Raw genomic sequence first — 25,854 nt, 5'->3', positions numbered from 1 at the left:
GTGTGATTATCACACAGACTTCCCTCCAGTGTGTCGTGGGGCATGGAGTCAACCTTGTGCAACAATTCTTTCCTTAAAATTTATGAAGCTGGGGGCGAGGGAAGGCTGGACACCAATACAGACATCTTACTGTGCGCAGTGGGTGACTGCTTAACTGTAATAGCGTAATTCTCCCCCTACCTGTAGGCGTACAGCTTCATAGTTACTATTTTGGCCTACATGTTAGCAACATTGTTTTCTTACTTATTGTAAACAATTTAAATCACTTTCTTCTACTCCCGGCTTTGAAGCATTTCCACAGGCCATTTTACAGATCTGTGGTACTGAAGATGATTGCCAAAAAAGCGCATTGTTTTAATATTTACCATCATTGTAAGCAATTAAAAAGTGAGCATAGTATCCTCTAACCTTTAATGCAAGATGCTCGCATGCTCCTACATTATTCTGTTTGATGATTTGGGGCATTGTGCACTTACTAAAGCAGTGTGTTTAAATATCTTTCGGAGTTTATACTGAGTGAGACTGAATTTCGCTGATGCGGTTACAGTTAGACTATTTTTTTTTCTTTTTTCTTGCGAATGTTTGAACGGTAGGTAGTGGAATTTCAGCCTCCATTTTTTGCTGAAAATATGCACGTAGCCAATGCGAACTTACATTTAACTTTTACAACCTGGCACCCGGATGAGAAAGGGGGCATTGTGGTTCTGTGTTGAATTCTTGGTTCGAATCAATGGGGTTTTATGTCAAGAATCTAGAGTGGGTTGAGCCTGACGTGTACGAGCTCTGGCACAAAGCATGTCTTTTAATGAATTCCTAGACTTTGGTATTTACTGCAACTTTTCTCTGGACAGGTGTGCCTGGCAGCACACCATTTTGGAAGTAGGTCTTGGAATATGCTTGTCCCATAATCAATAGGGCCATTAAGGAAGAAATGCAACTCTTCTGCAAATGACAGAATCCAGCTTGGCAAAGGTTTGCTTTTTTTTGAAGTGCAAAGATATGTGCTCCCGCATAATCTCTGTTCCAATAATTAACACCACATCATCTATTTATACTGGATAAACAACTATTCAAATCCATATTAAAGCAAATTTAGTCAGAGTTGTAAGTGGCATATGGGAATAATAGTGATGTGCACCATTTCAAATTCACCTCTGTCTGAAGCTTCTTTGCAAGGCCCCCTTACCCCAATCCTTTGCCTTCCCTGAACTAATCTCAGGAAGCCCCGGGTTCGGCTGACTGTGAAAGGTAGAAGGATTTGTTGGCAGTAAGTTGGTGTGAGAATAATTGCATTGATTTAAGAACTGAACATGTTGCCAGACCTTGAGAGTTAGTGAAGTGATATTCCAGATTTCGGTAATTCACTTGGGTGGGCAGGGCAGCCAACATGGTGGAACACTATAGAAAAAATGTAAGAGGACAATTTTTGATATGAGAAAGGCAAATGAGATATATAGTAAACTAACTTAACTTATTGAACATATTGGTTTGGTGGTGTCTCGAAGGAAAAAAACGAAACATGATCTATTTTGCTTATAATAAGGAGATGGGTATTGAATGCAGAATTGACGGTGCTTGTATCAGACCATAACAGCGTAGAAAGTGCTTGTATTGACCACTGTAGGGCTCTAGCTATCTAGAGGAGTCGCTGTGCTCATAAGAGAAAATGGCTCCCATACAGTACTTTGCAGTGTGACGTGTTTGCAGTAGTGCATAGCGAGTGGGATCACCTTTGCAAAGACTAACAGATTTGAGGGCATTGGATTTAAGTCCTAATTGTAGTGCCTGCTGCTCATACACCCCAAGTGTGTCTCTGTAGCTTGATGTCTTCATTTCACCCGTCCTTGTGCCTTGACAACATCCCACTGTCTTTCTGTGTGCCTTGAGCTTCTCACACTACTGGCCCCTGTGTCCTGTGCTTGCTGAGATGGGTGGAAAAAAGCTATTTTAGGACTCTGTAAAACAGAGCCATTGAAGCTTCCAGACGGGTTGTTCAACTAGTGAACCTCCGGTATTTATAGAAACCTTAACAGAAGAGGGAATAGAAAGATAAAATGAGGGCGGGCCGCAGTCTTATCCGACGTTAATGCAGAGCTGTTTAGACCTTTATGCATCATGATTCTGGGAGACACAGAGAGATATATGCTTCTGTGTACGTGAAGATTCTGTATGTAGGAACCTGCGTTTTTATGAATAGTTTTGTTCTTTGTGACTGGTTGTAACTAGTTTCCTTTTGTGGCATCCTTCAACAATTCTGGACTGTTGGGCGTCGGAAAAATAGTGGCTATTTCTGTTAATAATATAAGACCTGTAAACAAACAGTATTCGAAGTGAAGGCGTGGAAGGGAAACTATACTTTCAGAAAAGTAAAGGGAATATTGTAAAATAAATCACTCCTGGAACATTAGAAAGGGATGTTGGCATTCCTGCCCAAAAACAAAACATTCAGGTAACTAAGCACGACTAGGGAAGGACCACGGCAGATGCCACAAGCTCAGCATGTTCAGTGATGTTCAGAAATGTTCCATTCAGCCCATCTTCATGTGTGCGTGTTCACTCGGTGGAGGAAATAATTTGCCGACCTCCATTAAGCATAGCCAAACCGAGAATTAAGGCTTTGACAGTTAAAACCGTAGAAAGACATGTGATTAACGAGTGGCCTCTCCCTTAATGGGGGTGGAGGGAGGCGGGTCAGAACAGCTCTAATCCGAGCACGTTTTGTGAAGAACTTTGTCCGTTGATCGGTACTGCCGATCCCATCAGCACGTCAACCACTGTTGGGCCGCTCACAGTGACATTCCTGCCAGTGATCTTTCGGAGTGGCCTCTAGGTGCAAACAAACGATCCTAGTGCTTATAGATTGGGATAGGCTAAGCTTTCGTTAAGCTGGAAACAACTGTTGTTACTCTGAATATTTGTGTATCCATTGCATATGCGTTAAATATTGCTGTTAAGAGCCAAAGACAAAAGGTCTGCACGGTCTGTAAATGTTCTTGGGAAATGTTTCTTCTCTGCTTTCCTAGTGTATTTTGCATATGTACACTTGGTTGTTTCATATGTTGTGTTCTTAGTCCTACAGCGTAAGTAAATGGTAATACTGCACCGACTATCAAAGTGCCACTTTGCCCATATTTTGGTTAGGCACGTGTTAATAGCTTAAGACTCCGGCTGCACGATGCCCATGCACTATCTGTTTCCTCCTCTTTTATAGAAGTGTGGCCAGTCATTGCACGTATTCACCATCCGGACTCTGAAAGAGCATTTTCCTCCTAGTTCTCTATTTTGCTTGTGCATCTGTAGTGGGTGCTGATCCTTCTTCTGGAACTACAAATAACTTTTTCAGTATATCTTCCTGCTTTGTTTCTCCCGAATCCATTGTATGTCTTCATGAGCTCTTATTAATAACTCGGTTATCTCCTTAGGAACCATCATATCATTTTTTAACTTCATAATTTGCGAAGTTATATCAGTAGGCCTGAGTATCTTAGAAGGCCACATTCATCCAAAGGTTTTTTTCTTGCCTCTTCTTTTTCCATCGCCATGCTGATGGTGGTGACAATAGGACTACTTTGATGTGAGACCCTAGCTCTTGAATTTTGTATCCAGCCACCCTTCTTCAGGTCTGTTGAGCATAGCATCTACTTGTATGGGATTTCAGTGGCAGCTGACATAAACAAAGGCTAGTACACCAGTGCATTACTATGCAGACCAGTCGTTTGCATGTACATAAGTCAGTTATCTAAGACCGACTGGTTTCTGACATTCAACAGCTATTGCTCCCACTGGTGAGTCAGCGAGGTAATATAAGCTTCTTGTGTCTTATCTCTCACTTATCCTTCCTCCATCACTCTGCTAAACACTGCCTCCAAAACATGATATGAAAGTCACTGCGATCAATCACTCTTGTATGACACCAAAACATTTCCTGCATATCCTCACAGAAAGTAGAATACGTTTGTGTATATGCAATACTCATATAGCACAAACCTTGCTGAAAGACAGCATAATAACACTGTACAAAGTCACAGCTAAAACACACAGCCAACGTGTCACAGGAGGGATAGCTGGTTTCTGACTTGGTAACGCATCAAAATGTAATCTTTAAAGAGCTGCATCTTGAGGTATTTCTGAAATGGACTCAGGGTTGGACCAGTCCTGATGGATACAGTGCCACTGTTCCAGATCGTAGATCCATACCTGGAGAATGTCTGTATCCTTCTTTCATCTTTTCTGAACTTCATCTTCAGTCTGATGGTGTCCTAGTTGCGGGTGTCCTTAGAGGCACTTGAGATGCAGAGCTTATCAGCCAGTTAGGCAGTCTGCCGGTTGTGATGACTTTGGTGATGATGCTGCTCGTTTTGAAGATGGTGTGGGCAGGTAAAGGGAGCTACTGGAGTTCTGCCAGGGTGGGATGATGTGGCCATCTTTCTTTGGGACGTTAATTAAGCATGTTGCAGTAGGTAGGATGGCCAGTGTGGAGTCTGGGAGGCCGTGGTATAAAGCATTGCTATCATCCCACATATAAGACTGAAGCTTGAACAGAATTTCTGAATTTGCAAATACTTAAAACTGCTTAGTATGCTACCAGTCCGTTAATGCACTTTGATGCTTTTGAAATCCGGTATGCAGTGCCATACAAATGCAGTTACAATACATCGTTGGAACCCTGACACACAATACCGTCTAAAGATATGTTCGAGGCGGCAGGTGAAATGTTGGTGCAGCTGAGCTGTAAGCAGACCCACCTGCTTCCATCATTTGAATGTGCAGTTTGTGTTCCGCTTAGATGATGGGATTGAATAAGAAGATTCCCTGTTTGATCAGAGCTGGGAACAGTAGGCATCTGGTTGTTAGGTTTGAGCCTGCAATAGCATGCGTTAGCACATGGCTGCGAGACACTTTTGTATTTAGAAAAAGGCTTGGAGCACGCCTGCTACTTATAATTTGTTGGATTGCGTGGTACTCTTCTTTACAGCCTCGCAGTTGGTCGCACCAGGCATGTCTTTATTTCAGTTCCTATCCGTGGAGCAGGGACCAAGCACTGATTGATTCGACTTAATTAGTGGCCGTCGGCTGCTCCCCACGTGATTGATGTACTATTTAGTCTCTTATTAACTTCTAGCGCCCTGCAAACAGAAGACAAAAACATGATCAGCAGGACAAAATTTCAAAGTTGTATTTTCTGTAGTTAACTCTTTTCTTTCATTTGCCAAGTCTTCCTTTCTCACGTTGCCCTAATGTTTTATTTTGTGTTTGCTTGTGGGCGCTATTCTCAAAAGATGACTATTTTTTCTTGATATAAATATTGCAAAGCAACATTGCTTCTTTCTTATGTGTAATTTATGCTTTAACATAATCTTGCAGGACACCCCAATCCACTCCACTCACCCCAATCCACCCCAAATCACCACACTCGGTCTCTCAACCCACCCTTCTTCAATCTGCTCCACTCCAATCCAATCCAGTCTGCCACATTCTAATCCAAAACTGTTTGCCCCACTCCAATTCAAAACAATCTGCCCCACTCAAAACCAGAACTGTCTGCTCCACTCCAATCCAATCTAACCTAATCCACCTGCCTCACTACAGGCTATCCCAATCCAATCCACCTTAATCCACCCTGTCCAATCCAGTTCACTTTAATCCACCCCACACCACTTTACTCCACCCCACCACAATTGCAATCCTACCCACTGTACTTCAACCTACCCAACCCCACTCTGCTCCATTCCACTCTACTCCAGTCCACTCCACTCTGCCCCAATGTAGTCCACACCACCCCAATTCAGTCCACCCCAATCCACCCCACTCAATCCCACTGCAATCCAATTCACTTTAACCCGCCTCACTCCAGTCTAATTCAGTCCACCTTAATCCACCCCACTCCTGTCCAAACCACCTTAATCTAAACCGGCCCACACAATCCAATCCTCCTCTCTCCAGTCCACCCACCCCAGTCCAATACCCCCTACTTGAACCCAGTCCACTCCACTCCAGTCCACCCCACCCCACTCATTCTATTCCACCTCACTCAGTCCAGTCCCCCTTACTCCAATCAAATTCACCGCACTCTGCCCCACTTCAATACAAAACAATCAACCCCACTCCAATACAGCCACCCAAACAATCTGCCCCACTCCAATCCAGAACAATTTGCCCCACCCCAATCCAGTCAAACCCAGTCCACCCGCCTCACTCCTTTCCATCCCACTCCAATCCACCCCACCTCACTTTACTCCACCCCTTCTCTAATCCAATCCGACCCACTCTACTCCAATCTATCCCACTCTGCCCCAATCTAATCCACCCCACCCCAGTTCAATCCACTCCAATCCATACCACTGCAATACACTTTACCATAACCCACCTCCCTCCAGTCCAATAGAGTTCACCTTAATCCACTCAGCTCCTGTGCTAACCACGCCAGTCTAGACCACCTTAATTCAACCCACCCCCTCAATCCAGTTCAGCCCCCTCAATCCAGTCCACCCCCTCCAATCCTCCTTACTCCAGTCTAATCCACCCCACTCGAGTCCAACCCACCCTACTCAAATCCAGTCCACTCCATTCCACCCCTCGCCCACTCCAATCCACCTATCCCACTCCAGTCCACCCCACTCAATTTCATTCCATTCCACTCCTGTCCAATCCACCCCACTCAGTGCAATCCACCCCACTCGATCCCAGTCCAATACACCTAACCCAGTTCAGTAAACCTCACTCCAATCCACTCCATTCTACCCCAATCCAGTGACCCTACCCTAGTTCACTCCACCTCATTCCAATCCATACACGCCACTTCACTCCAATCCACCCCACTCTAGTCCACTCCAGTCCACCCCACTCTAATTCACTCCACTCTAGTCCACTCCAGTTCACCCCACTCTAGTCCACTTCTGTCCACCCCACTTCAGTTCACCACACCTTAGTCCACTCCACCCACCCCACTTTAATCCACCCAATCCTAGTCCTATCGCTCCAGTTCAATCCACCAACCACACTCCAATCACCCCACTCCAATCCACCCCATCACCCCCACTACCTTAATACACTCGCTACTGAACCATGGAACTCTACTCTCCTCCACACAACTCTACAACACAGTACTCCCCCTTCTCTACTCTACTCCCTCGGTCCACTGTACGACATTCCACGCCACTAACTTTTAGCCATGCTGAGCAGCAGCTGCACTGATGGACAACATGGCAAAAACACACTGCCACAGCCAGTAGTTCTTGTATACGCGACATCTATTGGCTTTGCCAATGTTTTTTGTTTTTTTTCCCCTCAGGCTCAGCACATGGATTTCCCTCTGTCTGCAGCTATCAGCTACAGGCAGGAACTGACCTGAAAAAAGCTGTTTCAGTTTTCTGGTGCTGCTGACGTCTCTGCATCCTCAAAAAACAAGCTTTGTTTGAATGTCTGACTCGTTCTCTCGTAATAAGCACTTGTATATAACTCGCCGTAGGAATGCCATAGATTTTTTTTTCTTGCCTGATTCTCTCAGAACAGCGTGTTAACAGTGAACTCCGATGCTGCAGCCTCAGTCTGTCATTAATGACCCTCTAGCATTTTGGGCCTCCTGTAGTTAATAATTAGACAACCCGGAATCTCAACATGTGTGAATACCAGAAGGTTGTGAAATCTGTACAGGTGAAGCCGAGCCGTTGAAGTAGTGGAGCCACACCTAGGGATCAGAATTTCACAAAGTAAACTCATCGGTTCACATGCATTTATGGGTGGATTACAGTAGCAATGTTCATGCGGAAACAGCTCATTGTTAAGGAGTGCACAATATTTCAACTACACCTTTTTAATTAGTTGCTTTTTTACTATGCTTCATTATCCTCATATGGCACACTAACCATGCCAGCGAGCGATTCATTGACCATGGGAACCTTTACACACTGGAAGCGAGCAAGGTCTGTCTTACTAACCAACACAGCCCAGTGTTGAGCAAGCGAGTAGGGCTGCTCATGTACTGTAGAAACAAGCACTGTATGACCTCAAGAGAGGCCTATCTGACAATACAGATCAGTTAGCTGGATGGAGACACTAGCGAGCTAGAGAAAATATGCTCTTGCTCTTCAAAAGAGGTGATTTGTCGTGGCAAGTGAAGTACTATTCACCTAGTTAAAAAAAACAACAACAAAAAACACCTGAGCATAGCTGGTAAAAGTGGAGCCCTCAAATGACTATATAAACTCAATTAGTGTAGAAGATGATCGTTTTGTAAACTATAGATCCATGCAATGGCATAGAGGCCTATATTGACCCACAAGAAATGCATCTGACTGTAAGTCTGCATTACGTGGGTGACCATAGACTTGTCCACGGATGGCAATAGAGGGTTTTATGTGTTTTTTAAAATTCTGAACCTATAGCATTTTAAAACTCGACCAGGTGTTTACTGAGCTGTAATATTCTCGCCTCCTCCTTCTTTATGAATCTTAAGCAACTATGACATTAACAACTACAACAAATTCATATCTATTGGTATAAGTAGCTTATCACGGCGCATAATATATTAATTTTTGCCTATTGATTTAAAACGACTAGATATAAATCACATTTTAGAAGCTTCTTTGCATATTTGAGATTGCCTGACCCATCTTGGGGTTTGTTGGGTTGCCTTTGGTTTCGGACATTATTAATTTTGGATCGAGAAGTGTAACTTTCTGCTTTTCTTTCTTTAGGCATCTTTGCTTACCTCAATTACTGTGTACCCCGCACAAGACGTGAGATTTTGGAAACCCTAATTAAAGGCCTCCAAAGGCTTGAGTACCGAGGCTATGACTCTGCTGGTAAGTATTGCAAATATTTGTACTGGTTACTCCGCATTCGTAGTGGTATTGTCCACTGCTGTGCTAGAGCAGATTATGATTTCTCAGCTGAGACCGTTTTGCTTGTCGTATATATTGTAATTGTATTTATATAGCACCTACTGAGTACTTTTGGCCTGTTATCCATTAGTACAACATACAGTTAAAAACAAACAAAACAAAAAAACACAAAATAATGAAACTGGAAAATGTGCTGTTTTATTGGGGTTAATATAACAACGTAGGGAACCGTTTTTATTATGGTTTTATGTTGCCTTTTTGATTTTTCATTTGAGTGCTCAAGTCTAAGTGGGTACGGAAATGGCCTATTTAAATAATCTTTTATATTCACTTAGGCTGCACTTTAATGTAGGCTTTTAGAAAGAATCAAAATCTGACTGTGTTCAGTCCAAATCATTACAAAAGAATGGAAGATTCCTCTGTCAACACCCCATATTCACGCACTCTGTTATATGGGTACACCACCTCTCAATCTGGCTGGCCTTCATGGTGATTTCGTAAACATATCAGTTAAATAAAGATCATCAGTTGTGAGTTGCAGGAACAAAATTGAAACACGTTTCAAAAAGTCTATCCAATCTTGGCATAGTGTATGATGTTTGCTTCTTTAGAACCCAATCGTATGTCTGTAGCCTAGAATCCAAGTTGTTTAAATATAAAACAGTGAATTGAATTCCACAATGGAAAGAGCATTCACCCAGTTTCTGTCTAAGAATGTATGGGCTATGATCATGCCTTCAACATCACTCTTTCTTTCGGAGAGATTATGTTAAAACACATACACTTGTGTGATACATCATCATTAGGATTTTAATGTCTGATTCTGAATAAGGTAAAGCGGAGTAAAGTAGTGTGTGATGTCCTCTTGCACCTTTACTTGGGTTCTATCATTTTTAATAAAACTTTTGCAACAGTACTACAGAAGATGGGTATACCCATTTAATGTTTCTCAATAAAACATGCCTAATGACATATTAGACTCTAACCATTGGTTGCCCCTCTACACTTTTAGACTCTGCCTTCCCCTACCTCCTAGCTCTAACTACGCAATGAAGGACAGTAACTCTTGCGTCTATGAAGGTCCTCCCAGTAGAAATTTGCTATAATCCTTGTCACCATATGGTATAATCTACCAAATTGCTACCTGATTCTTTGTCAACGTGAGAAACATGTAATGTGAGAAGAGGGATGTGGGACCTAACTTGTAACTAGATGGCACACATGCATGCTGTATCAGCCTCCTTAAAGAATTACACAATACCATTCATAGACACCTGCAACAACCAAAAAGATCTGCCACAAATTGCTGGTGACTAGAGAACTTTAGCATAGTCAGTCCTGACAGTCCCACATTGCCACATACCCTGGCATTCTACAATTATAATGACTCGAATGATGATCCCTGCATCTTAGCAAGTCTCCTCACTTGACATCTAATTATGGCAGTCATAGAAAGGAGGCATGTATCGCAGTCTATCTTGCGAGATCTGTCAACCTTCCTCCACACCCCATATTTTATATACACCACTGATCTGTCCGAGATCTATAGGATTAGAAAGTAGACAACCTCGTCCTTCAGCCAGCATAAAACCTAAACTACCAACACAATAAACTGACCTGGTGATTTTATCAGACCTACCTGCATAACTCAGAAATGTATGCCTGTCTCTCACACTTCATCATCTGTTATATTTCTATGCACTCTGTCCCATTCCTTGTTAACAGTTGTTGCAATGTACAAATTATGTTATTTTTCTAAGACGCAAGCAGCTTTTAGGTCTGCTTGCCAGAAAGCCCAAGCTGTCTGCTGGCAAAAAAAAAGAAAAAAGGCCTTTTTTTTTTTTTTTTGTGAGCTTACCAAGAACTTTTAAAGGCGTACAGCTTGCCCACTTCTTAATTTTGATTGGCTTTATTGTCACTCATTTGCTTAGATTCTGTGGTCTATCCTGTCCATCTTGTGGTTGTCCCTCCCCAGAACACAGCCCATTAATCTCCCATTTGACTGGATTAATTGTATTGTTTTGCTGCTTACTTTAGTGAACTTTTTCTTTTTGGTTAAGCACTCCATGAGAGTACATGTGCTTTCTGGCTTACTTTCTTATTTGGCCCCCACCCGTCCCTGTTTCACTCTCTCCCATGTGCTTTCCTCTGTCTTGCATCTTCCCCTGCACCCTGCACTCTTTGTTCTTCTTCCCCCTCTTGTGTTGCTTTTCCCTTACTCCTCCCCTCATGCTCCTCTGTTGCACACCCCACTTTTTTTTTTTTTTTTTAGAATGTCTTACCTTTACACTTACAGCAATCTTTGTCATCTGCTGTCTTGGGCTGGTAAATAAATAAAAAAAGAGCAAAGTAAATGCATCTAATTTTGCTGGTGCACGCATATATTATTACGCATGCACCACCTGACTCATGCATAATGATATATGCATGCTTGTGGTTGTGTACTCTTCTTCTCTTTTTTTTTTTTTTTTCTTTTCTTAAGCAAATGCTGCACAGCATCAGGAAAAATCATTTTGCTTTTCCCCAACTCTGTACAGCATCTTCAAAAGGTATTGAAAGATGAGACCTATTGGATTTGCCTGTGCTTGTTTCTATATTCAGTGAACCTTATATATACATATATGCCATTTCACTGGGTGGTCTGGAAGCAATTCCTCTAACCACTATCCTAAATGCTTTATTGCATAGAGGGTCTCCTCTCCACATCTCTTGTACTGTGCAATGAATAATATAGGAAAAATGCTTGCACTGCAGGGCCTAACACTATCTATACTTACAACAGCATATTTTGCAGGTAAATTAAAGATTCTTAAAATTCTATGTAATAATTGCCAAAGACCATACTGGAACACCAATACCCCAAATTGCCTATCTGGGTATGACCTATACTGAGTTTGCATGTTGGTCCCTGAGGGAAGTGGAATGCAAATTATTAAAATCCTGTTCTTTCAATATTCGTTCACGTCCGAGTATCCTAATTTTTAAATAGAAATTTAAGACCTTTACTTTTTGCATTCTGAAATTTGCCCACACTAAGGAGACCGTTTTGTGCAGGAGATATGTAACATATTGACTACAAGTTCCTGTTTGTATTGTTTTTTTTATTGTGCTGGGATTTATTACTTTTCATTCTTGATATTTTAATTCAAGATGTCTTTATTTTGGATCTACATGATCCATTGTTAGATCCAACAGTGTCTAACAGGATGCCAGCGTCAGGTCATGGGTCTAATTTATTTGCCGACATTTTGTGTCGGGGAGACGTTTTTTGGTCAAGGAAGACATTTTGTTTTTAAAGATTTCAATGCCTATTTATTTAATGGACTGGGTAAGTTATTTTTCACATACAAGGGCCGGATTAGTTTATTTTATCTTTCATGCCTCTTAAAAGAATACCATTTTTGATTTTGTTATATGCTATATATCTATCCAAAAAAATACTACAACAGAATGTCAACAGGTGCATGACCTTTTGCGTGTCTGTGTCACTGGACGGATGGGGTCTGAGGCATGTTTCAACTGTAGTCCTCTGTTGATAAAACAACCCTGCTGATACTAAGAGTAGTAAAACAAGACCGTACTGAGCTAGTGCCTTAGATCAGGAATCATGGGGCTTCATTATAAGCCCCACCCGTTATGTTATGTTAACTGTATTTGTATAGTGCGTGGCTACTACGAGGACTCCCAGCGCTGGACCAGTAACCATAGACAAAGCGGAAAGGCAGCTGATCTTAGAACAACCAAGTCTTAAGAGCTTTACGAAAATCAAATTCATGTCTGATTAGTCTAATCCTAGGAGGGAGGGAATTCCACAGTATAGAGCCCAGGTATGTCATTGTAGAGCCAACCCATCTAGTTTTTTTAAATTTAGGAATTGTTGCAAGAGCGGCAGTTGGGGGCCTCAGGTCTCTGGTGGGCTTATAAAATGTTGCTAAAGTCTTTAGGAAAGGGGGGCCCCTATTGTGTAATGATCTGTGGCTCACACACAAAGATTTAAATTTAATACGTTCTTCCACTGGAAGCCAGTGGAGCAATGCAAGGGCTGGTTTCGCTGTGGCATGCCTTGGAATGTCTAATAGAAGGCGTGCTGCAGCATTCTGGACTACCTGCAGTCTCCTTGTTACATATTTGGGTGAACCAAGGAATAGCTGTTGCCATAATCCTTAATGAGACAAAATAATCGCTTGAACAATAAGCCTTTTAGCAAGCGGAGTAAGTATTCCCGATACCTTCCTTAATAATCTCAGAAGTCCGTAACAGGTAGCAGAGACTTTTTTCGCGTGATGTTCCAATGTAAGGAGGGGGTCCAAACAGATTCCTAGACTTTTAATGTATTTCTTGGGGGGAGGCAATTCCTCAATAACACTAGGAGGGGGAAAGTTCGTACAGGGGCCAGGATGTTGGCCCAGGATCATTAGCTCAGTTTTGTACCCATTAAGTTGGCGCATACCGGAAACTGCCTGTTGCATGAGGCTAAAGAGTTTCCTTCCGATCCTGTGTTTGTGGAAAATGAAACCACCAACTATGTATTGTCTGCATATGAGACAAGCGAAAGTCCAAAGGATTCCACCAACTCTGCTAAGGGGGCCATCTATATGTTGAACAATGTTGGGCTAAGCGGAGAGCCCTGTGGAACCCCACAACTCCAGTGGAGCTTTTCTGAGAAGTGGGAGCGGTCAAGGACCTGGAAAGTTCTATCTTCAAGGAAAGAAAAAGCCAACTAAGTGCTAAGCCCTTGATACCAGAGTTATACATCCTATGGCCCAGAACACGATGGTCTATCGTGTCAAAAGCGGCACTCAAATCAAGGAGTATCACTGCTGTTGTGTGTCCTTGATCCATCCGTTTTCTTGCCTCTTCCATGACCGCTACAAGTGCTGATTCGGTACTATGGAAGGGTGGAATGAAGGATGTTATTGTCTTCCAGAAACCTGGATAGCTGTAAATTTACACATTAATCAAGCATCTTAGATATGCCAGGGAGCAGAGAAATAGGCCTATAGTTTTTAAGCTCTGAGGGGGTCCAGATTAGATTTCTTTAGAAAAGACTTAACTTTCACATGTTTCCACAGAGTAGGGATAAGGCCCTTGGACAGCGAGGAATTCAGAAGTTCTGTCAAAACCGGAACGATGACAGAAGACCCAAGGGCCAGCACAGAGGGAGGGGCCGGAGCCAATGGGGAGCCTGACTTCAAAGATGCAAGAAGAGAGGCAGCCTGGGCCTGCAAAATAAAATAAAAATTGGATAGGGCGGGTGTATTATTAAAATGATGTTTAACCTGGGCTTCCGCCTTGACCTCACTCCTGGACAAGTTCAAATAGATGTCGCTAATTTTCTGTTGGAAAAATCTCGCCAATTGGTTACAACGGTTCACCGAGGCTTCAGTTAAGTCGATATTAGTGGGAGAATGTAAAATTTATTTGAACACTTGGAAAACCTCTTTCGAGGAGCCAGAAACTTGTTCAATTCTGCGGGAATAGTATATTCCTTGTGCTACTTTCATTTCGGCGTGGTAGGACCTAATAGCACTCCTGTATTCCACCCTTGCTGCAGGGTCATATGTGTTTCTCCATTTTCTTTCTAGGACTCTGCAGTGTCTTTTAAGGTGAAGTAAGTGGGGGGTAAACCATTGGGCACCTACTCTCCGACGTGCTCCGGGTGAGGTCCTGTGGGGAAGTAAAGAGTCTAAGGAGTCAGTGATGCAGTCGTTGAAGTGATTAGTCCCTATATGATTTATGTTAGGAAAGTTAGGTTTGCAACTTTCCAAGGTCCTAACCCAGTCATCGGAGCTCAATTTATGCCATTGCCTACCTGACTGCGATAAGGGCTGGGATGGCCTCCTAATAGTTGGTGTGTCTAATTTCAAAGAAATTAAGAAATTGTCTGACCAAGCCAATTGAAGGGGTGACCCTGAGGACAGGGCTTCAAGGTTACTAAAGACTAAATCAATCATGTGTCCCTTATCATGCGTAGGGCCACCCACCAGTTGCGCTAAGCCAAGGGCTTCCATGTCAGCCAACAAACGGCTGGCAGCTGCCAGTTCTTTATTGTCTACATGGATGTTAAAATCACCTAAAATGGTGAGGTTGGGTTTGTTACATATCAAGTCAGCTAATTGATCTGAAAGGAAGTTCAGAAACTTGTCTGGGGAACCTGGGGGCCGGTATAGCACGACTCCTGAAAAAGTGAAGTGCGGATTCAGGGTCAGCGAAAAGAGCATACTCTCACAATCCATTAGCTGAAGGGGGAGGAAGGTCAACCTAGTACCTATTCTATGAATGATTGCAATGCCTCCTCCTCTTGTGGTAGGTCTATCCAATCTGGCTATTACATATCCAGGGGGTAGCTCCAGAGCGATATCGGGTCCTGAGGCATCATGCAGCAATGTCTCTGTGAGAAACAGGGCTGTAAGTGCCACTTCACTGAGCAACAAGTTGATATCTAATTTGTGCACTGGTAAAGACCGGCAATTTATCAGCAGAAAGGATGTATGAGAATTAATGTTGGGGCGGGGGGGAGGACCTGCATGCTGGACAGAACCATGTGCCATTGCTTGAAAAATGGGAATAATTGGCAGGTGTCGGATGTAGTCGGTCTAAAAGAGAACAAGGCTTCAGAGGAGTAGGCAATCGCCATTCTCGAGACCGGAACAGGGGGACTAGCCCCTAGCCCCGTTCTGGCGCAGATGGGAGCAGACGGGCTTGCCTTTTGCCACTGGCGCACCCGCAGCATCACGCTTTATATCAGGTCTGAGATTGTATTCTCAGACAGCAAGAATGATGACCCTACAAAAATGGCGGACGTCGGATATGCCGACGGTCAAAAGTAAAAATGGCGGCCACAAGTGGTCTGGCCTCCAGCTCAACAAATACGCAATAATTCAAAAGTAAAGGAGCGAGGGAGGGAATGAGGAGAAAGGGGGACGCTCCAAATCCAGTAAGTCCCTAGGCAGCTAAAAAGGCCACTGAACACGGGCCAGGTAAGTTTCTAAGAGCACAGTAACACCACAATAACTAAAACTGTTAAAACACAGAACAAATTAAAATGATTAAATACTTTAAAGTATTCAAATTAACGAGTGTCTCAAGCACTTGAAATGTAAAAAGAAGTCACCGCCAAGACCAACCTAGTCCTGTTGGTAACTGCCGCGCGCCCGCAGCATCACGCTCTATATCGGGTGTGAGATTGTATTCTCGGATAGCTAGAATGCTGACCCTACAAAAATGGCGAACGTCGGATATGCCGACAGTCAAAAGTAAAAATTGTGGCCGGGAGTGGTCCAGCCTCCAGCACAGCAAAGATGCAATAAATCAAAAGTAAAGGAGTGAGGGAGGGAATGAGGAGAAAGGGGGAAGCCCCAAATCCGGGAAGTCCCTAGGCAGCATAAAAGGCCACTGAACATGGGCCAGGTAAGTTTCTAAGAGCACAATAACACCACAATAACTAAAACTGTTAAAACACAGAACAAATTAAAATGACTAAATATTTAAAATGGTCAAATTAACGAGCGTCTCAAGCACTTGAAATGTAAAAAGAAGTTGCCGCCAAGACCAACCTAGTTCTGCTGGTTCCCGAGAAGCCTAAGAACAGTAAATGTGGCCTTCCAGACATTACTACCCTCGGGCAGCAGATAATCTTAAAGATGTAATTATTGTAAAGGTTGGTCATTTAAATTGAACATGAGCATATTCATGAGTGGGAGTTGAAACAAACTGTACTCTTCATTTTCCCAATGAGGAACACCATCCATAGGCCCGTTTTAGAAGTGCAAACAAAAACCACCCATATTATACAGCAGGTGTAAAAAGGGTGGGGCATGTTTTAGATCAGTTGGCACAAACAATTCTTGATGACAATAATCACCCTTTCTAACTTTTGCCTTGGTTGTTTACTTCACATGTTGTGGTTGAACGTAAGTAATAATGATACAAGATGATTTTGTGTGCCATGTGGTCCAGAAAGACCTGGTTCTGAAAGGCAAAGCATCCTCCAACTGGCCATCAGGTCTTATCTGCCTCTCAAGCAGAGAACCCTCAGTCACATCTCTGTTCACTGATTCCAGCAGTCTGGCTTCTGAATCTTTAGAGAATTTGGCAGATGGTTTAATGTTAGCTTTGTATTTGGTATTACTATCGCATCTACGTTTGACCTCTTTAAGAATGCAACACTTTTGCATTATGGGTCACTTAGCAGTAGTGGTGTGCTCTAGATAGAGGTCCGAGATGTCAGGAAACTCTTTTTATTTTCTTTTTCTTTTTTTTTTGCTGCAACCTATGCTACAGGATTTTCCCACATTTAAGCCTCCAGTCCTCATTGGGGAAATTAATGAAGTGCTTTCAAGATTGATGTAATTTCTGTTTGACAACCTACATTCCTTCCACTATGAAATACCTGATTTGGAAAACTGTTTTTCTGATGACTGTCATCCCATGTAGGAGAGTATATGAGAACCAAAGGCCAGATGTACAAAGCATTTGTCTGGTCACAAACGGACGAACGGGCCGTTGGCGACTGGAAAAATGCTTTTTTCAATGTACCAGAGCCAAATGCGAATCAGTAACTTGTTTACCAAATCATATTTGGCTTTTACGATTCGTATTAGAAAGGGGTGTGTTTAGGGCGTCCCTTCCTAATACCGAATTGCACTGGCATGTAGGAATGTTTTGCGGCCGTGAATGTGGTCACAAAACATTCACAGTTGCCACAAACTTCAAGTTGGTGGTAACCCATTCGCAAAAGTGTAGGGGTCCCCAGGGACCCCTTCCCTTTTGTGAATGGAAGCGTAAGTATTTGTTTCAGAGCAGGTAGTGGTCCCAAGGATCACTGCCTACTCTGAAAAAATTAAAAGAAAACCTTTTAATTTTTTTTTATTTTTTTTTTCGTTTTGTTCTTGTAATGTATCCCCTTTTCCTTTAAGAAAAACGGGCTGCATTAGAACAAAACCCTGATATATGGAAAAGGCAGTCAGACATGGGGCTCTGCTGTCCCCAGCAAGCCACCATTGCTGTAAGTGCAGCCGTTCCCAATGGGGCGGCACATTGCCATCTACCTCATGAATGTTGATGAGGTAGGTCTTTGCGACCCCATTGGGAATGGCAAACAGTGTGCCTTACACTGTTGTACATTTTGTTTTGCGACTCGCAATTTGTGATTCCCAAACGGATCGCAAATTGCGAGTTGTAAAAAAAAAATGTCCTACATCTGGCCCCATGTGTTTCTGGTTGACGATCTGCAAATTAGGTCTCATAGTGATAGTGTAGCTCTTAGGACTAATCCAGGTTCCTTCCTAGAACTAACCTCCAAAGTTCACCACCATCAAACTGGATCATCACCAGTTTTCTTCAGAAACTCATCCTATGAAGTATAAGGGGCCCTTTGCTTGGTAAGTGTCAAGTTATTTATTTGAAACGGTAAAAGGAGATTAAATAACTTCACATAAGTTCATGAGCTACACATGGTTGTCAAAAACTGCCCTAGTCCAAGGCTAAAAGATGGCATCAAATGAGTTACCTCTGTTACAACACAGTCTCAGGAAAAAGCAACCTCAGCAGCATTCATGGATAGATTCCGTTGACTAACATCTGTAAAGCATTAATATGAGAATCTCTTCAAGTGTTTGCCGCCATTCCTGTTTAGGATGTTAGTATTTATTCTCAAAGGTTAGGCAGTTCTGAAAAATGTCTGAGCGATTGCAACCTTGTGTAATGCTTTACTCCAGTTAGTTACTTCCAAATGTATTTTTAAGTCAATTTAGTGAAGATGCAACACTGATGAAAGTTAAATCACTTATCTGTAAATCAAGTTCTTCTGCTTTGATGTCTTTGTTCATACTTTCCTACTGTCCACCTAATAACCCTCAAAAGGTTTTTACGAATAAATACATTACGTACTCTGAGCCTGATTTGGACTTTCCACATGCCATTGGATATAATGCATTTGCAGTACAGTGGACTGGGTATCCATCATGTTTGTAACAGAGTAACCCATCCACTGAACTTTACATCAGCCCCAAAGACTTTTGACAGAGATGATGGAGTCTAAGGGAGAACCAGCTGATGCAGGAGGGCAGTTGTGACAGTGTGCAGATCAGCTGCACTGGCTGGAAAAAAAAAAAAAACATTTTTGAGATTTTTGAAAAGTATTTGTTAACATCTAAATCTTCAAAAGATTGTTTCAGGGATATCCAGTCTCATATCCGAATATGTGAGTGTGATGCCATAACAAGGAGAACTATATTCACTTGAAAGTAACTTATTTTTTTCCCACCGTGGTTACTCTTGTAGACTTAGGGGCAAGTACCACTCCGTAAACTACTGACCCTTGTCTCACATTTGTTGAGTAGAACTGACAATTCTCTTGACAGGGATTTGGGTTTGTGGACCTGGAACCCAGTGTGCTTAGTTGGGGGTTTGAACACCCAGACATCTTTTTTTACCAGAGATAATGGCAGGTCAAAAATGATGTTGGTACTACAAAATGCTGGCCTCAGCATCCCATGCATCTTAAAGTAAAGGCATGTAAAACTACCAGTATAAAAGTAATCACTGTGTGTGACTTACACATTTTCAGATTTTTTTCAAATGTTAGCGCTAAAAAGTAAACTTGGGCTCAACTGTTTTAGGTGTGTTAATTTTGGGTGATCCTTTTCACATCAGGTGTTGGAGTGGATGGCGGAAATGACAAGGATTGGGAGGAAAACTCCAAGAAAATCCATCTCATCAAGAAGAAGGGGAAAGTGAAGGCTCTGGATGAGGAAATCAGCAGTGAGTATTGATGGTTACTCTTTAGAAAACCGAAATGTTGTAATACGTATTGACTGTACCAAGCCTTGAGGAGGCAGTGTTTTTTGGTGGCGGGGGGATTCTTGCTGTTTGGTGCTAGTGACATAATGAATGCCCATTACACCTTTTGTTTGAAGGTTTATGATGTGCAAAAGGAAAATAATTTGGCCAACATGTACATTAAAAAGCTCGTTTTTTCTGCTTCATGGCAAACCTAGCAAATTGGTGAACTCGGTACAATACTGCAAAGGCTTCAAAGTCTGTGCAGATTACATTTAATTCCCAGTGGATCATGAAATAAAGAAAGTGTTGAATCTGTATCTTTTTTTATATATATATATATATATATATATATATATAAAACTTCGAGCTCTGTGACCTACATCTGTTCTTTTTGGAGCCTGTTCCCTGATTCTTTTTGCTTTGGTTTTGGCCACCTCTCCTTCATTGCCTGCTGTGCAGGTGATTATGCATCAGAACAGAAACTTGGTTTTCTAGTCAGTTACTTTTGAGAATGGATCTGTACTGATGGGGTTGACAAGTACATAATGTGATCAAACGTTCACAAGGTTCCAGAGGATTGCTTCACAGCGTCACCAGAGTTGGGTGACATAGCTGCAACATATTGACAGATGTTGGGAGGCTGCCACAGAAATCTTATGCTTACAATGGTCAAAGAAAAGTTCCTATGTTGCACTCCCCTATGTTCTCCTCGATCGCTATTTTAAAGCATCTTAATGTGCAACACAGATGTACTCTCTGTTCGTGGGTGCCTGGTAGAATCTATAAAGAACTCCTACGAATATACTGGATGATGCACTGATTTCTTACAGCAGACCATTGATTTAGGGAAACGCCTCAATCCATATAGTTTAATCCCAACTAACATGATTTTTGTTTCATTCAGTCTTTCTATCCGACTTGGTTTTACACCACTCAATTGCATTGAAATTCATATGTTTTACAATGCTTTCGAAAAAAAATGGAGTAAGCGTAGTATCCTTTAAAGTGGAAGTGAATGCTAAAGTTATGGCAATGAAAAAGTTAATTGTAGCTTTACATTTTAGTAATATCTATGTTGCAGTTAGTATTCTGAATCTTAAACTGCAGATCCTGAGTTTTGGGTTCCTGAATGTCTCCCAGTTATATGTAACCCTTATCGATAAAACAAAAGCCCTGTATTCTTATTCGGTATTCTTAATTTACTTGTAAGAAAAGAAACTGAAAACCTTGATAAAACCGAGGCCAAGAGAGAAACTAATTTGGTTAGTTCATGCTGAAAGTCCGAATCTGACTTTGCGCTGGCCGCATCAAAATGACCACTAGAATTTCCACATGTTTGCTGCAATGAGCCAACCCCATAAAATTGATACCCCCAGATGCAGAGGCTGAAAGTATCCAAAACCCAATGGTTTTCCAATAAATATATGAAGCTGAAAACATAAGGTCAGAAAAATGGAGTGAAAATTGTGTGTTCACAGCAACCGATTTTAGTTTCTCATTATTCCCACTCAGGCATGTGCTTAAACAGGCTTCTTAAATCAGCAGTGTAAGGAAATGCCTCCTTGGCATGGTTGCCCCCTGACTTTTTGCCTTTGCTGATGCTATGTTTACAATTGAAAGTGTGCTGAGGCCTGCTAACCAGGCCCCAGCACCAGTGTTCTTTCCCTAACCTGTACTTTTGTATCCACAATTGGCAGACCCTGGCATCCAGATAAGTCCCTTGTAACTGGTACTTCTAGTACCAAGGGCCCTGATGCCAAGGAAGGTCTCTAAGGGCTGCAGCATGTCTTGTGCCACCCTGGAGACCTCTCACTCAGCACAGACACACTGCTTGCCAGCTTGTGTGTGCTAGTGAGAACAAAACGAGTAAGTCGACATGGCACTCCCCTCAGGGTGCCATGCCAGCCTCTCACTGCCTATGCAAGTATAGGTCAGTCACCCCTCTAGCAGGCCTTAAAGCCCTAAGGCAGGGTGCACTATACCATAGGTGAGGGTACCAGTGCATGAGCATGGTACCCCTACAGTGTCTAAACAAAACCTTAGACATTGTAAGTGCAGGGTAGCCATAAGAGTATACGGTCTGGGAGTTTGTCAAACACGAACTCCACAGCACCATAATGGCTACACTGAAAACTGGGAAGTTTGGTATCAAACTTCTCAGCACAATAAATGCACACTGATGCCAGTGTACATTTTATTGCAAAATACACCCCAGAGGGCACCTTAGAGGTGCCCCCTGAAACTTAACCGACTGTCTGTGTAGGCTGACTAGTTCCAGCAGCCTGCCACACTAGAGACATGTTGCTGGCCCCATGGGGAGAGTGCCTTTGTCACTCTGAGGCCAGTAACAAAGCCTGCCCTGGGTGGAGATGCTAACACCTCCCCCAGGCAGGAGCTGTGACACCTGGCGGTGAGCCTCAAAGGCTCACCCCTTTGTCACAGCCCAGCAGGGCACTCCAGCTTAGTGGAGTTGCCCGCCCCCTCCGGCCACGGCCCCCACTTTTGGCGGCAAGGCTGGAGGGAACAAAGAAAGCAACAAGGAGGAGTCACTGGCCAGTCAGGACAGCCCCTAAGGTGTCCTGAGCTGAGGTGACTCTAACTTTTAGAAATCCTCCATCTTGCAGATGGAGGATTCCCCCAATAGGGTTAGGATTGTGACCCCCTCCCCTTGGGAGGAGGCACAAAGAGGGTGTACCCACCCTCAGGGCTAGTAGCCATTGGCTACTAACCCCCCAGACCTAAACACGCCCTTAACTTTAGTATTTAAGGGCTACCCTGAACCCTAGAAAATTAGATTCCTGCAACAACAAGAAGAAGGACTGCCCAGCTGAAAACCCCTGCAGAGGAAGACCAGAAGACGACAACTGCCTTGGCTCCAGAAACTCACCGGCCTGTCTCCTGCCTTCCAAAGAACTCTGCTCCAGCGACGCTTTCCAAAGGGACCAGCGACCTCTGCATCCTCTGAGGACTGCCCTGCTTCGACGACGACAAGGAACTCCCGAGGACAGCGGACCTGCTCCAAAAAGACTGCAACTTTGTTTCAAGAAGCAGCTTTAAAGAACCCTGCAACTCCCCGCAAGAAGCGTGAGACTTGCAACACTGCACCCGGCGACCCCGACTCGGCTGGTGGAGAACCAACACCTCAGGGAGGACCCCCGGACTACTCTACGACTGTGAGTACCAAAACCTGTCCCCCCTGAGCCCCCACAGCGCCGCCTGCAGAGGGAATCCCGAGGCTTCCCCTGACCGCGACTCTCTGAAACCTAAGTCCCGACGCCTGGAAAAGACCCTGCACCCGCAGCCCCCAGGACCTGAAGGACCGGACTTTCACTGCAGAAGTGACCCCCAGGAGTCCCTCTCCCTTGCCCAAGTGGAGGTTTCCCCGAGGAAGCCCCCCCCTTGCCTGCCTGCAGCGCTGAAGAGATCCCTTGATCTCTCATTGACTTACATTGCGAACCCGACGCTTGTTCTAACACTGCACCCGGCCGCCCCCGCGCCGCTGAGGGTGAAATTTCTGTGTGGGCTAGTGTCCCCCCCGGTGCCCTACAAAACCCCCCTGGTCTGCCCTCCGAAGACGCGGGTACTTACCTGCAAGCAGACCGGAACCGGGGCACCCCCTTCTCTCCATTATAGCCTATGCGTTTTGGGCACCACTTTGAACTCTGCACCTGACCGGCCCTGAGCTGCTGGTGTGGTAACTTTGGGGTTGCTCTGAACCCCCAACGGTGGGCTACCTTGGACCAAGAACTGAACCCTGTAAGTGTCTTACTTACCTGGTAAAACTAACAAAAACTTACCTCCCCCAGGAACTGTGAAAATTGCACTGTGTCCACTTTTGAAATAGCTATTTGTGAATAACTTGAAAAGTATACATGCAATTGAAATGATTCAAAGTTCCTAATGTACTTACCTGCAATACCTTTCAAACAAGATATTACATGTTAAATTTGAACCTGTGGTTCTTAAAATAAACTAAGAAAAGATATTTTTCTATAACAAAACCTATTGGCTGGATTTGTCTCTGAGTGTGTGTACCTCATTTATTGTCTATGTGTATGTACAACAACTGCTTAACACTACTCCTTGGATAAGCCTACTGCTCGACCACACTACCACAAAATAGAGCATTAGTATTATCTCTTTTTACCACTATTTTACCTCTAAGGGGAACCCTTGGACTCTGTGCATGCTATTCCTTACTTTGAAATAGCACATACAGAGCCAACTTCCTACATTGGTGGATCAGCGGTGGGGTACAAGACTTTGCATTTGCTGGACTACTCAGCCAATACCTGATCACACGACAAATTCCAAAATTGTCATTAGAAATTGATTTTTGCAATTTGAAAAGTTTTCTAAATTCTTTAAAGTCCTGCTAGGGCCTTGTGTTAGTCCCTGTTAGCATTTCTTTTAGAGTTTAAAAGTTTGTTAAAAGTTTGAATTAGATTCTAGAACCAGTTTTAGATTCTTAAAAAGTATTCCAACTTTTAGAAGCAAAATGTCTAGCACAGATGTGACTGTGGTGGAACTCGACACCACACCTTACCTCCATCTACAGATGAGAGAGCTAAGGTCACTCTGTAAACTAAAGAAAATAACCATAGGCCCCAAACCTACCAAAATACAGCTCCAGGAGCTTTTGGCAGAGTTTGAAAAGGCCAACCCCTCTGAGGGTGGCAACTCAGAGGAAGATGATAGTGAATTGGAGGAAGATTCCCCCCTACCAGTCCTATCTAGGGAGGACAGGGCCTCTCAAGCCCTGACTCCAAAAATACTAGTCCGAGATGCTGGCTCCCTCACAGGAGGGACCAGCACCTCTGAAATCACTGAGGATAACTCCAGTGAAGAGGACATCCAGTTAGCCAGGATGGCCAAAAGATTGGCTTTGGAAAGACAGATCCTAGCCATAGAGAGGGAAAGACAAGAGATGGGCCTAGGACCCATCAATGGTGGCAGCAACATAAATAGGGTCAGAGATTCTCCTGACATGTTGAAAATCCCTAAAGGGATTGTAACTAAATATGAAGATGTTGATGACATCACCAAATGGTTCACAGCTTTTGAGAGGGCTTGTGTAACCAGAAAAGTGAACAGATCTCACTGGGGTGCTCTCCTTTGGGAAATGTTCACAGGAAAGTGTAGGGATAGACTCCTCACACTCTCTGGAAAAGATGCAGAATCTTATGACCTCATGAAGGGTACCCTGATTGAGGGCTTTGGATTCTCCACTGAGGAGTATAGGATTAGATTCAGGGGGGCTCAAAAATCCTCGAGCCAGACCTGGGTTGACTTTGTAGACTACTCAGTAAAAACACTAGATGGTTGGATTCAAGGCAGTGGTGTAAGTAATTATGATGGGCTGTACAATTTATTTGTGAAAGAACACCTGTTAAGTAATTGTTTCAATGATAAACTGCATCAGCATCTGGTAGACCTAGGACCAATTTCTCCCCAAGAATTGGGAAAGAAGGCGGACCATTGGGTCAAGACTAGGGTGTCCAAAACTTCCACAGGGGGTGACCAAAAGAAAGGGGTCACAAAACCTCCCCGGGGGAAAGGTGGTGAGACAGCCAAAAATAAAAATAGTAAAGAGTCTTCTACAGGCCCCCAAAAACCTGCACAGGAGGGTGGGCCCAGAGCCTCTTCACAAAACAATCCTGGGTACAAGGGTAAAAACTTTGATCCCAAGAAGGCCTGGTGTCGAAACTGTAGTCAGTCTGGACACCAAACTGGAGACAAGGCCTGTCCCAAGAAAAGTTCCACTCCAAACTCCAATCCAGGTAACACTGGAATGGCTAGTCTCCAAGTGGGATCAACAGTGTGCCCAGAGCAAATCAGGGTCCACACTGAAGCTACTCTAGTCTCTGAGGGTGGGGTGGATTTAGCCACACTAGCTGCCTGGCCGCCTAACATGCAAAAATACAGGCAGCAGCTCTTTATTAATGGGACAAGTGTAGAGGGCCTGAGGGATACAGGTGCCAGTGTCACCATGGTGACAGAGAAACTGGTTTCCCCTGGCCAATACCTGACTGGAAAAACTTATACAGTCACCAATGCTGACAATCAAACTAAAGCACATCCCATGGCAATGGTAACTTTAGAATGGGGAGGGGTCAATGGCCTGAAACAGGTGGTGGTCTCCTCAAACATCCCAGTAGACTGTCTGCTTGGAAATGACCTGGAGTCCTCAGCATGGGCTGAGGTTGAACTAAAAACCCATGCAGCC

The 25,854-nt window shown here is 43.5% G+C and overlaps 1 protein-coding gene across 2 annotated transcripts in view; it reads left to right on the top strand.

The window, feature by feature from the left end:
* Positions 1–25,854, top strand: part of LOC138265964 (glutamine--fructose-6-phosphate aminotransferase [isomerizing] 1) — a 220,860-nt gene that overhangs the window by 6,275 nt on the left and 188,731 nt on the right. For both annotated transcript variants that reach the window (XM_069214187.1, XM_069214186.1), the window contains exons 2-3: positions 8,697–8,804; positions 19,500–19,607. In XM_069214187.1, coding sequence (XP_069070288.1) covers positions 8,697–8,804; positions 19,500–19,607 — 216 coding nt within the window. The remainder of the gene's footprint in view (positions 1–8,696; positions 8,805–19,499; positions 19,608–25,854) is intronic.

This window comes from Pleurodeles waltl, chromosome 11 (genome assembly GCF_031143425.1).
Source record: "Pleurodeles waltl isolate 20211129_DDA chromosome 11, aPleWal1.hap1.20221129, whole genome shotgun sequence".
Lineage (NCBI taxonomy): Eukaryota > Metazoa > Chordata > Amphibia > Caudata > Salamandridae > Pleurodeles > Pleurodeles waltl.
Note: the sequence above shows the minus strand (reverse complement) of the source record. Positions and strands in the feature narration are given on the sequence as shown.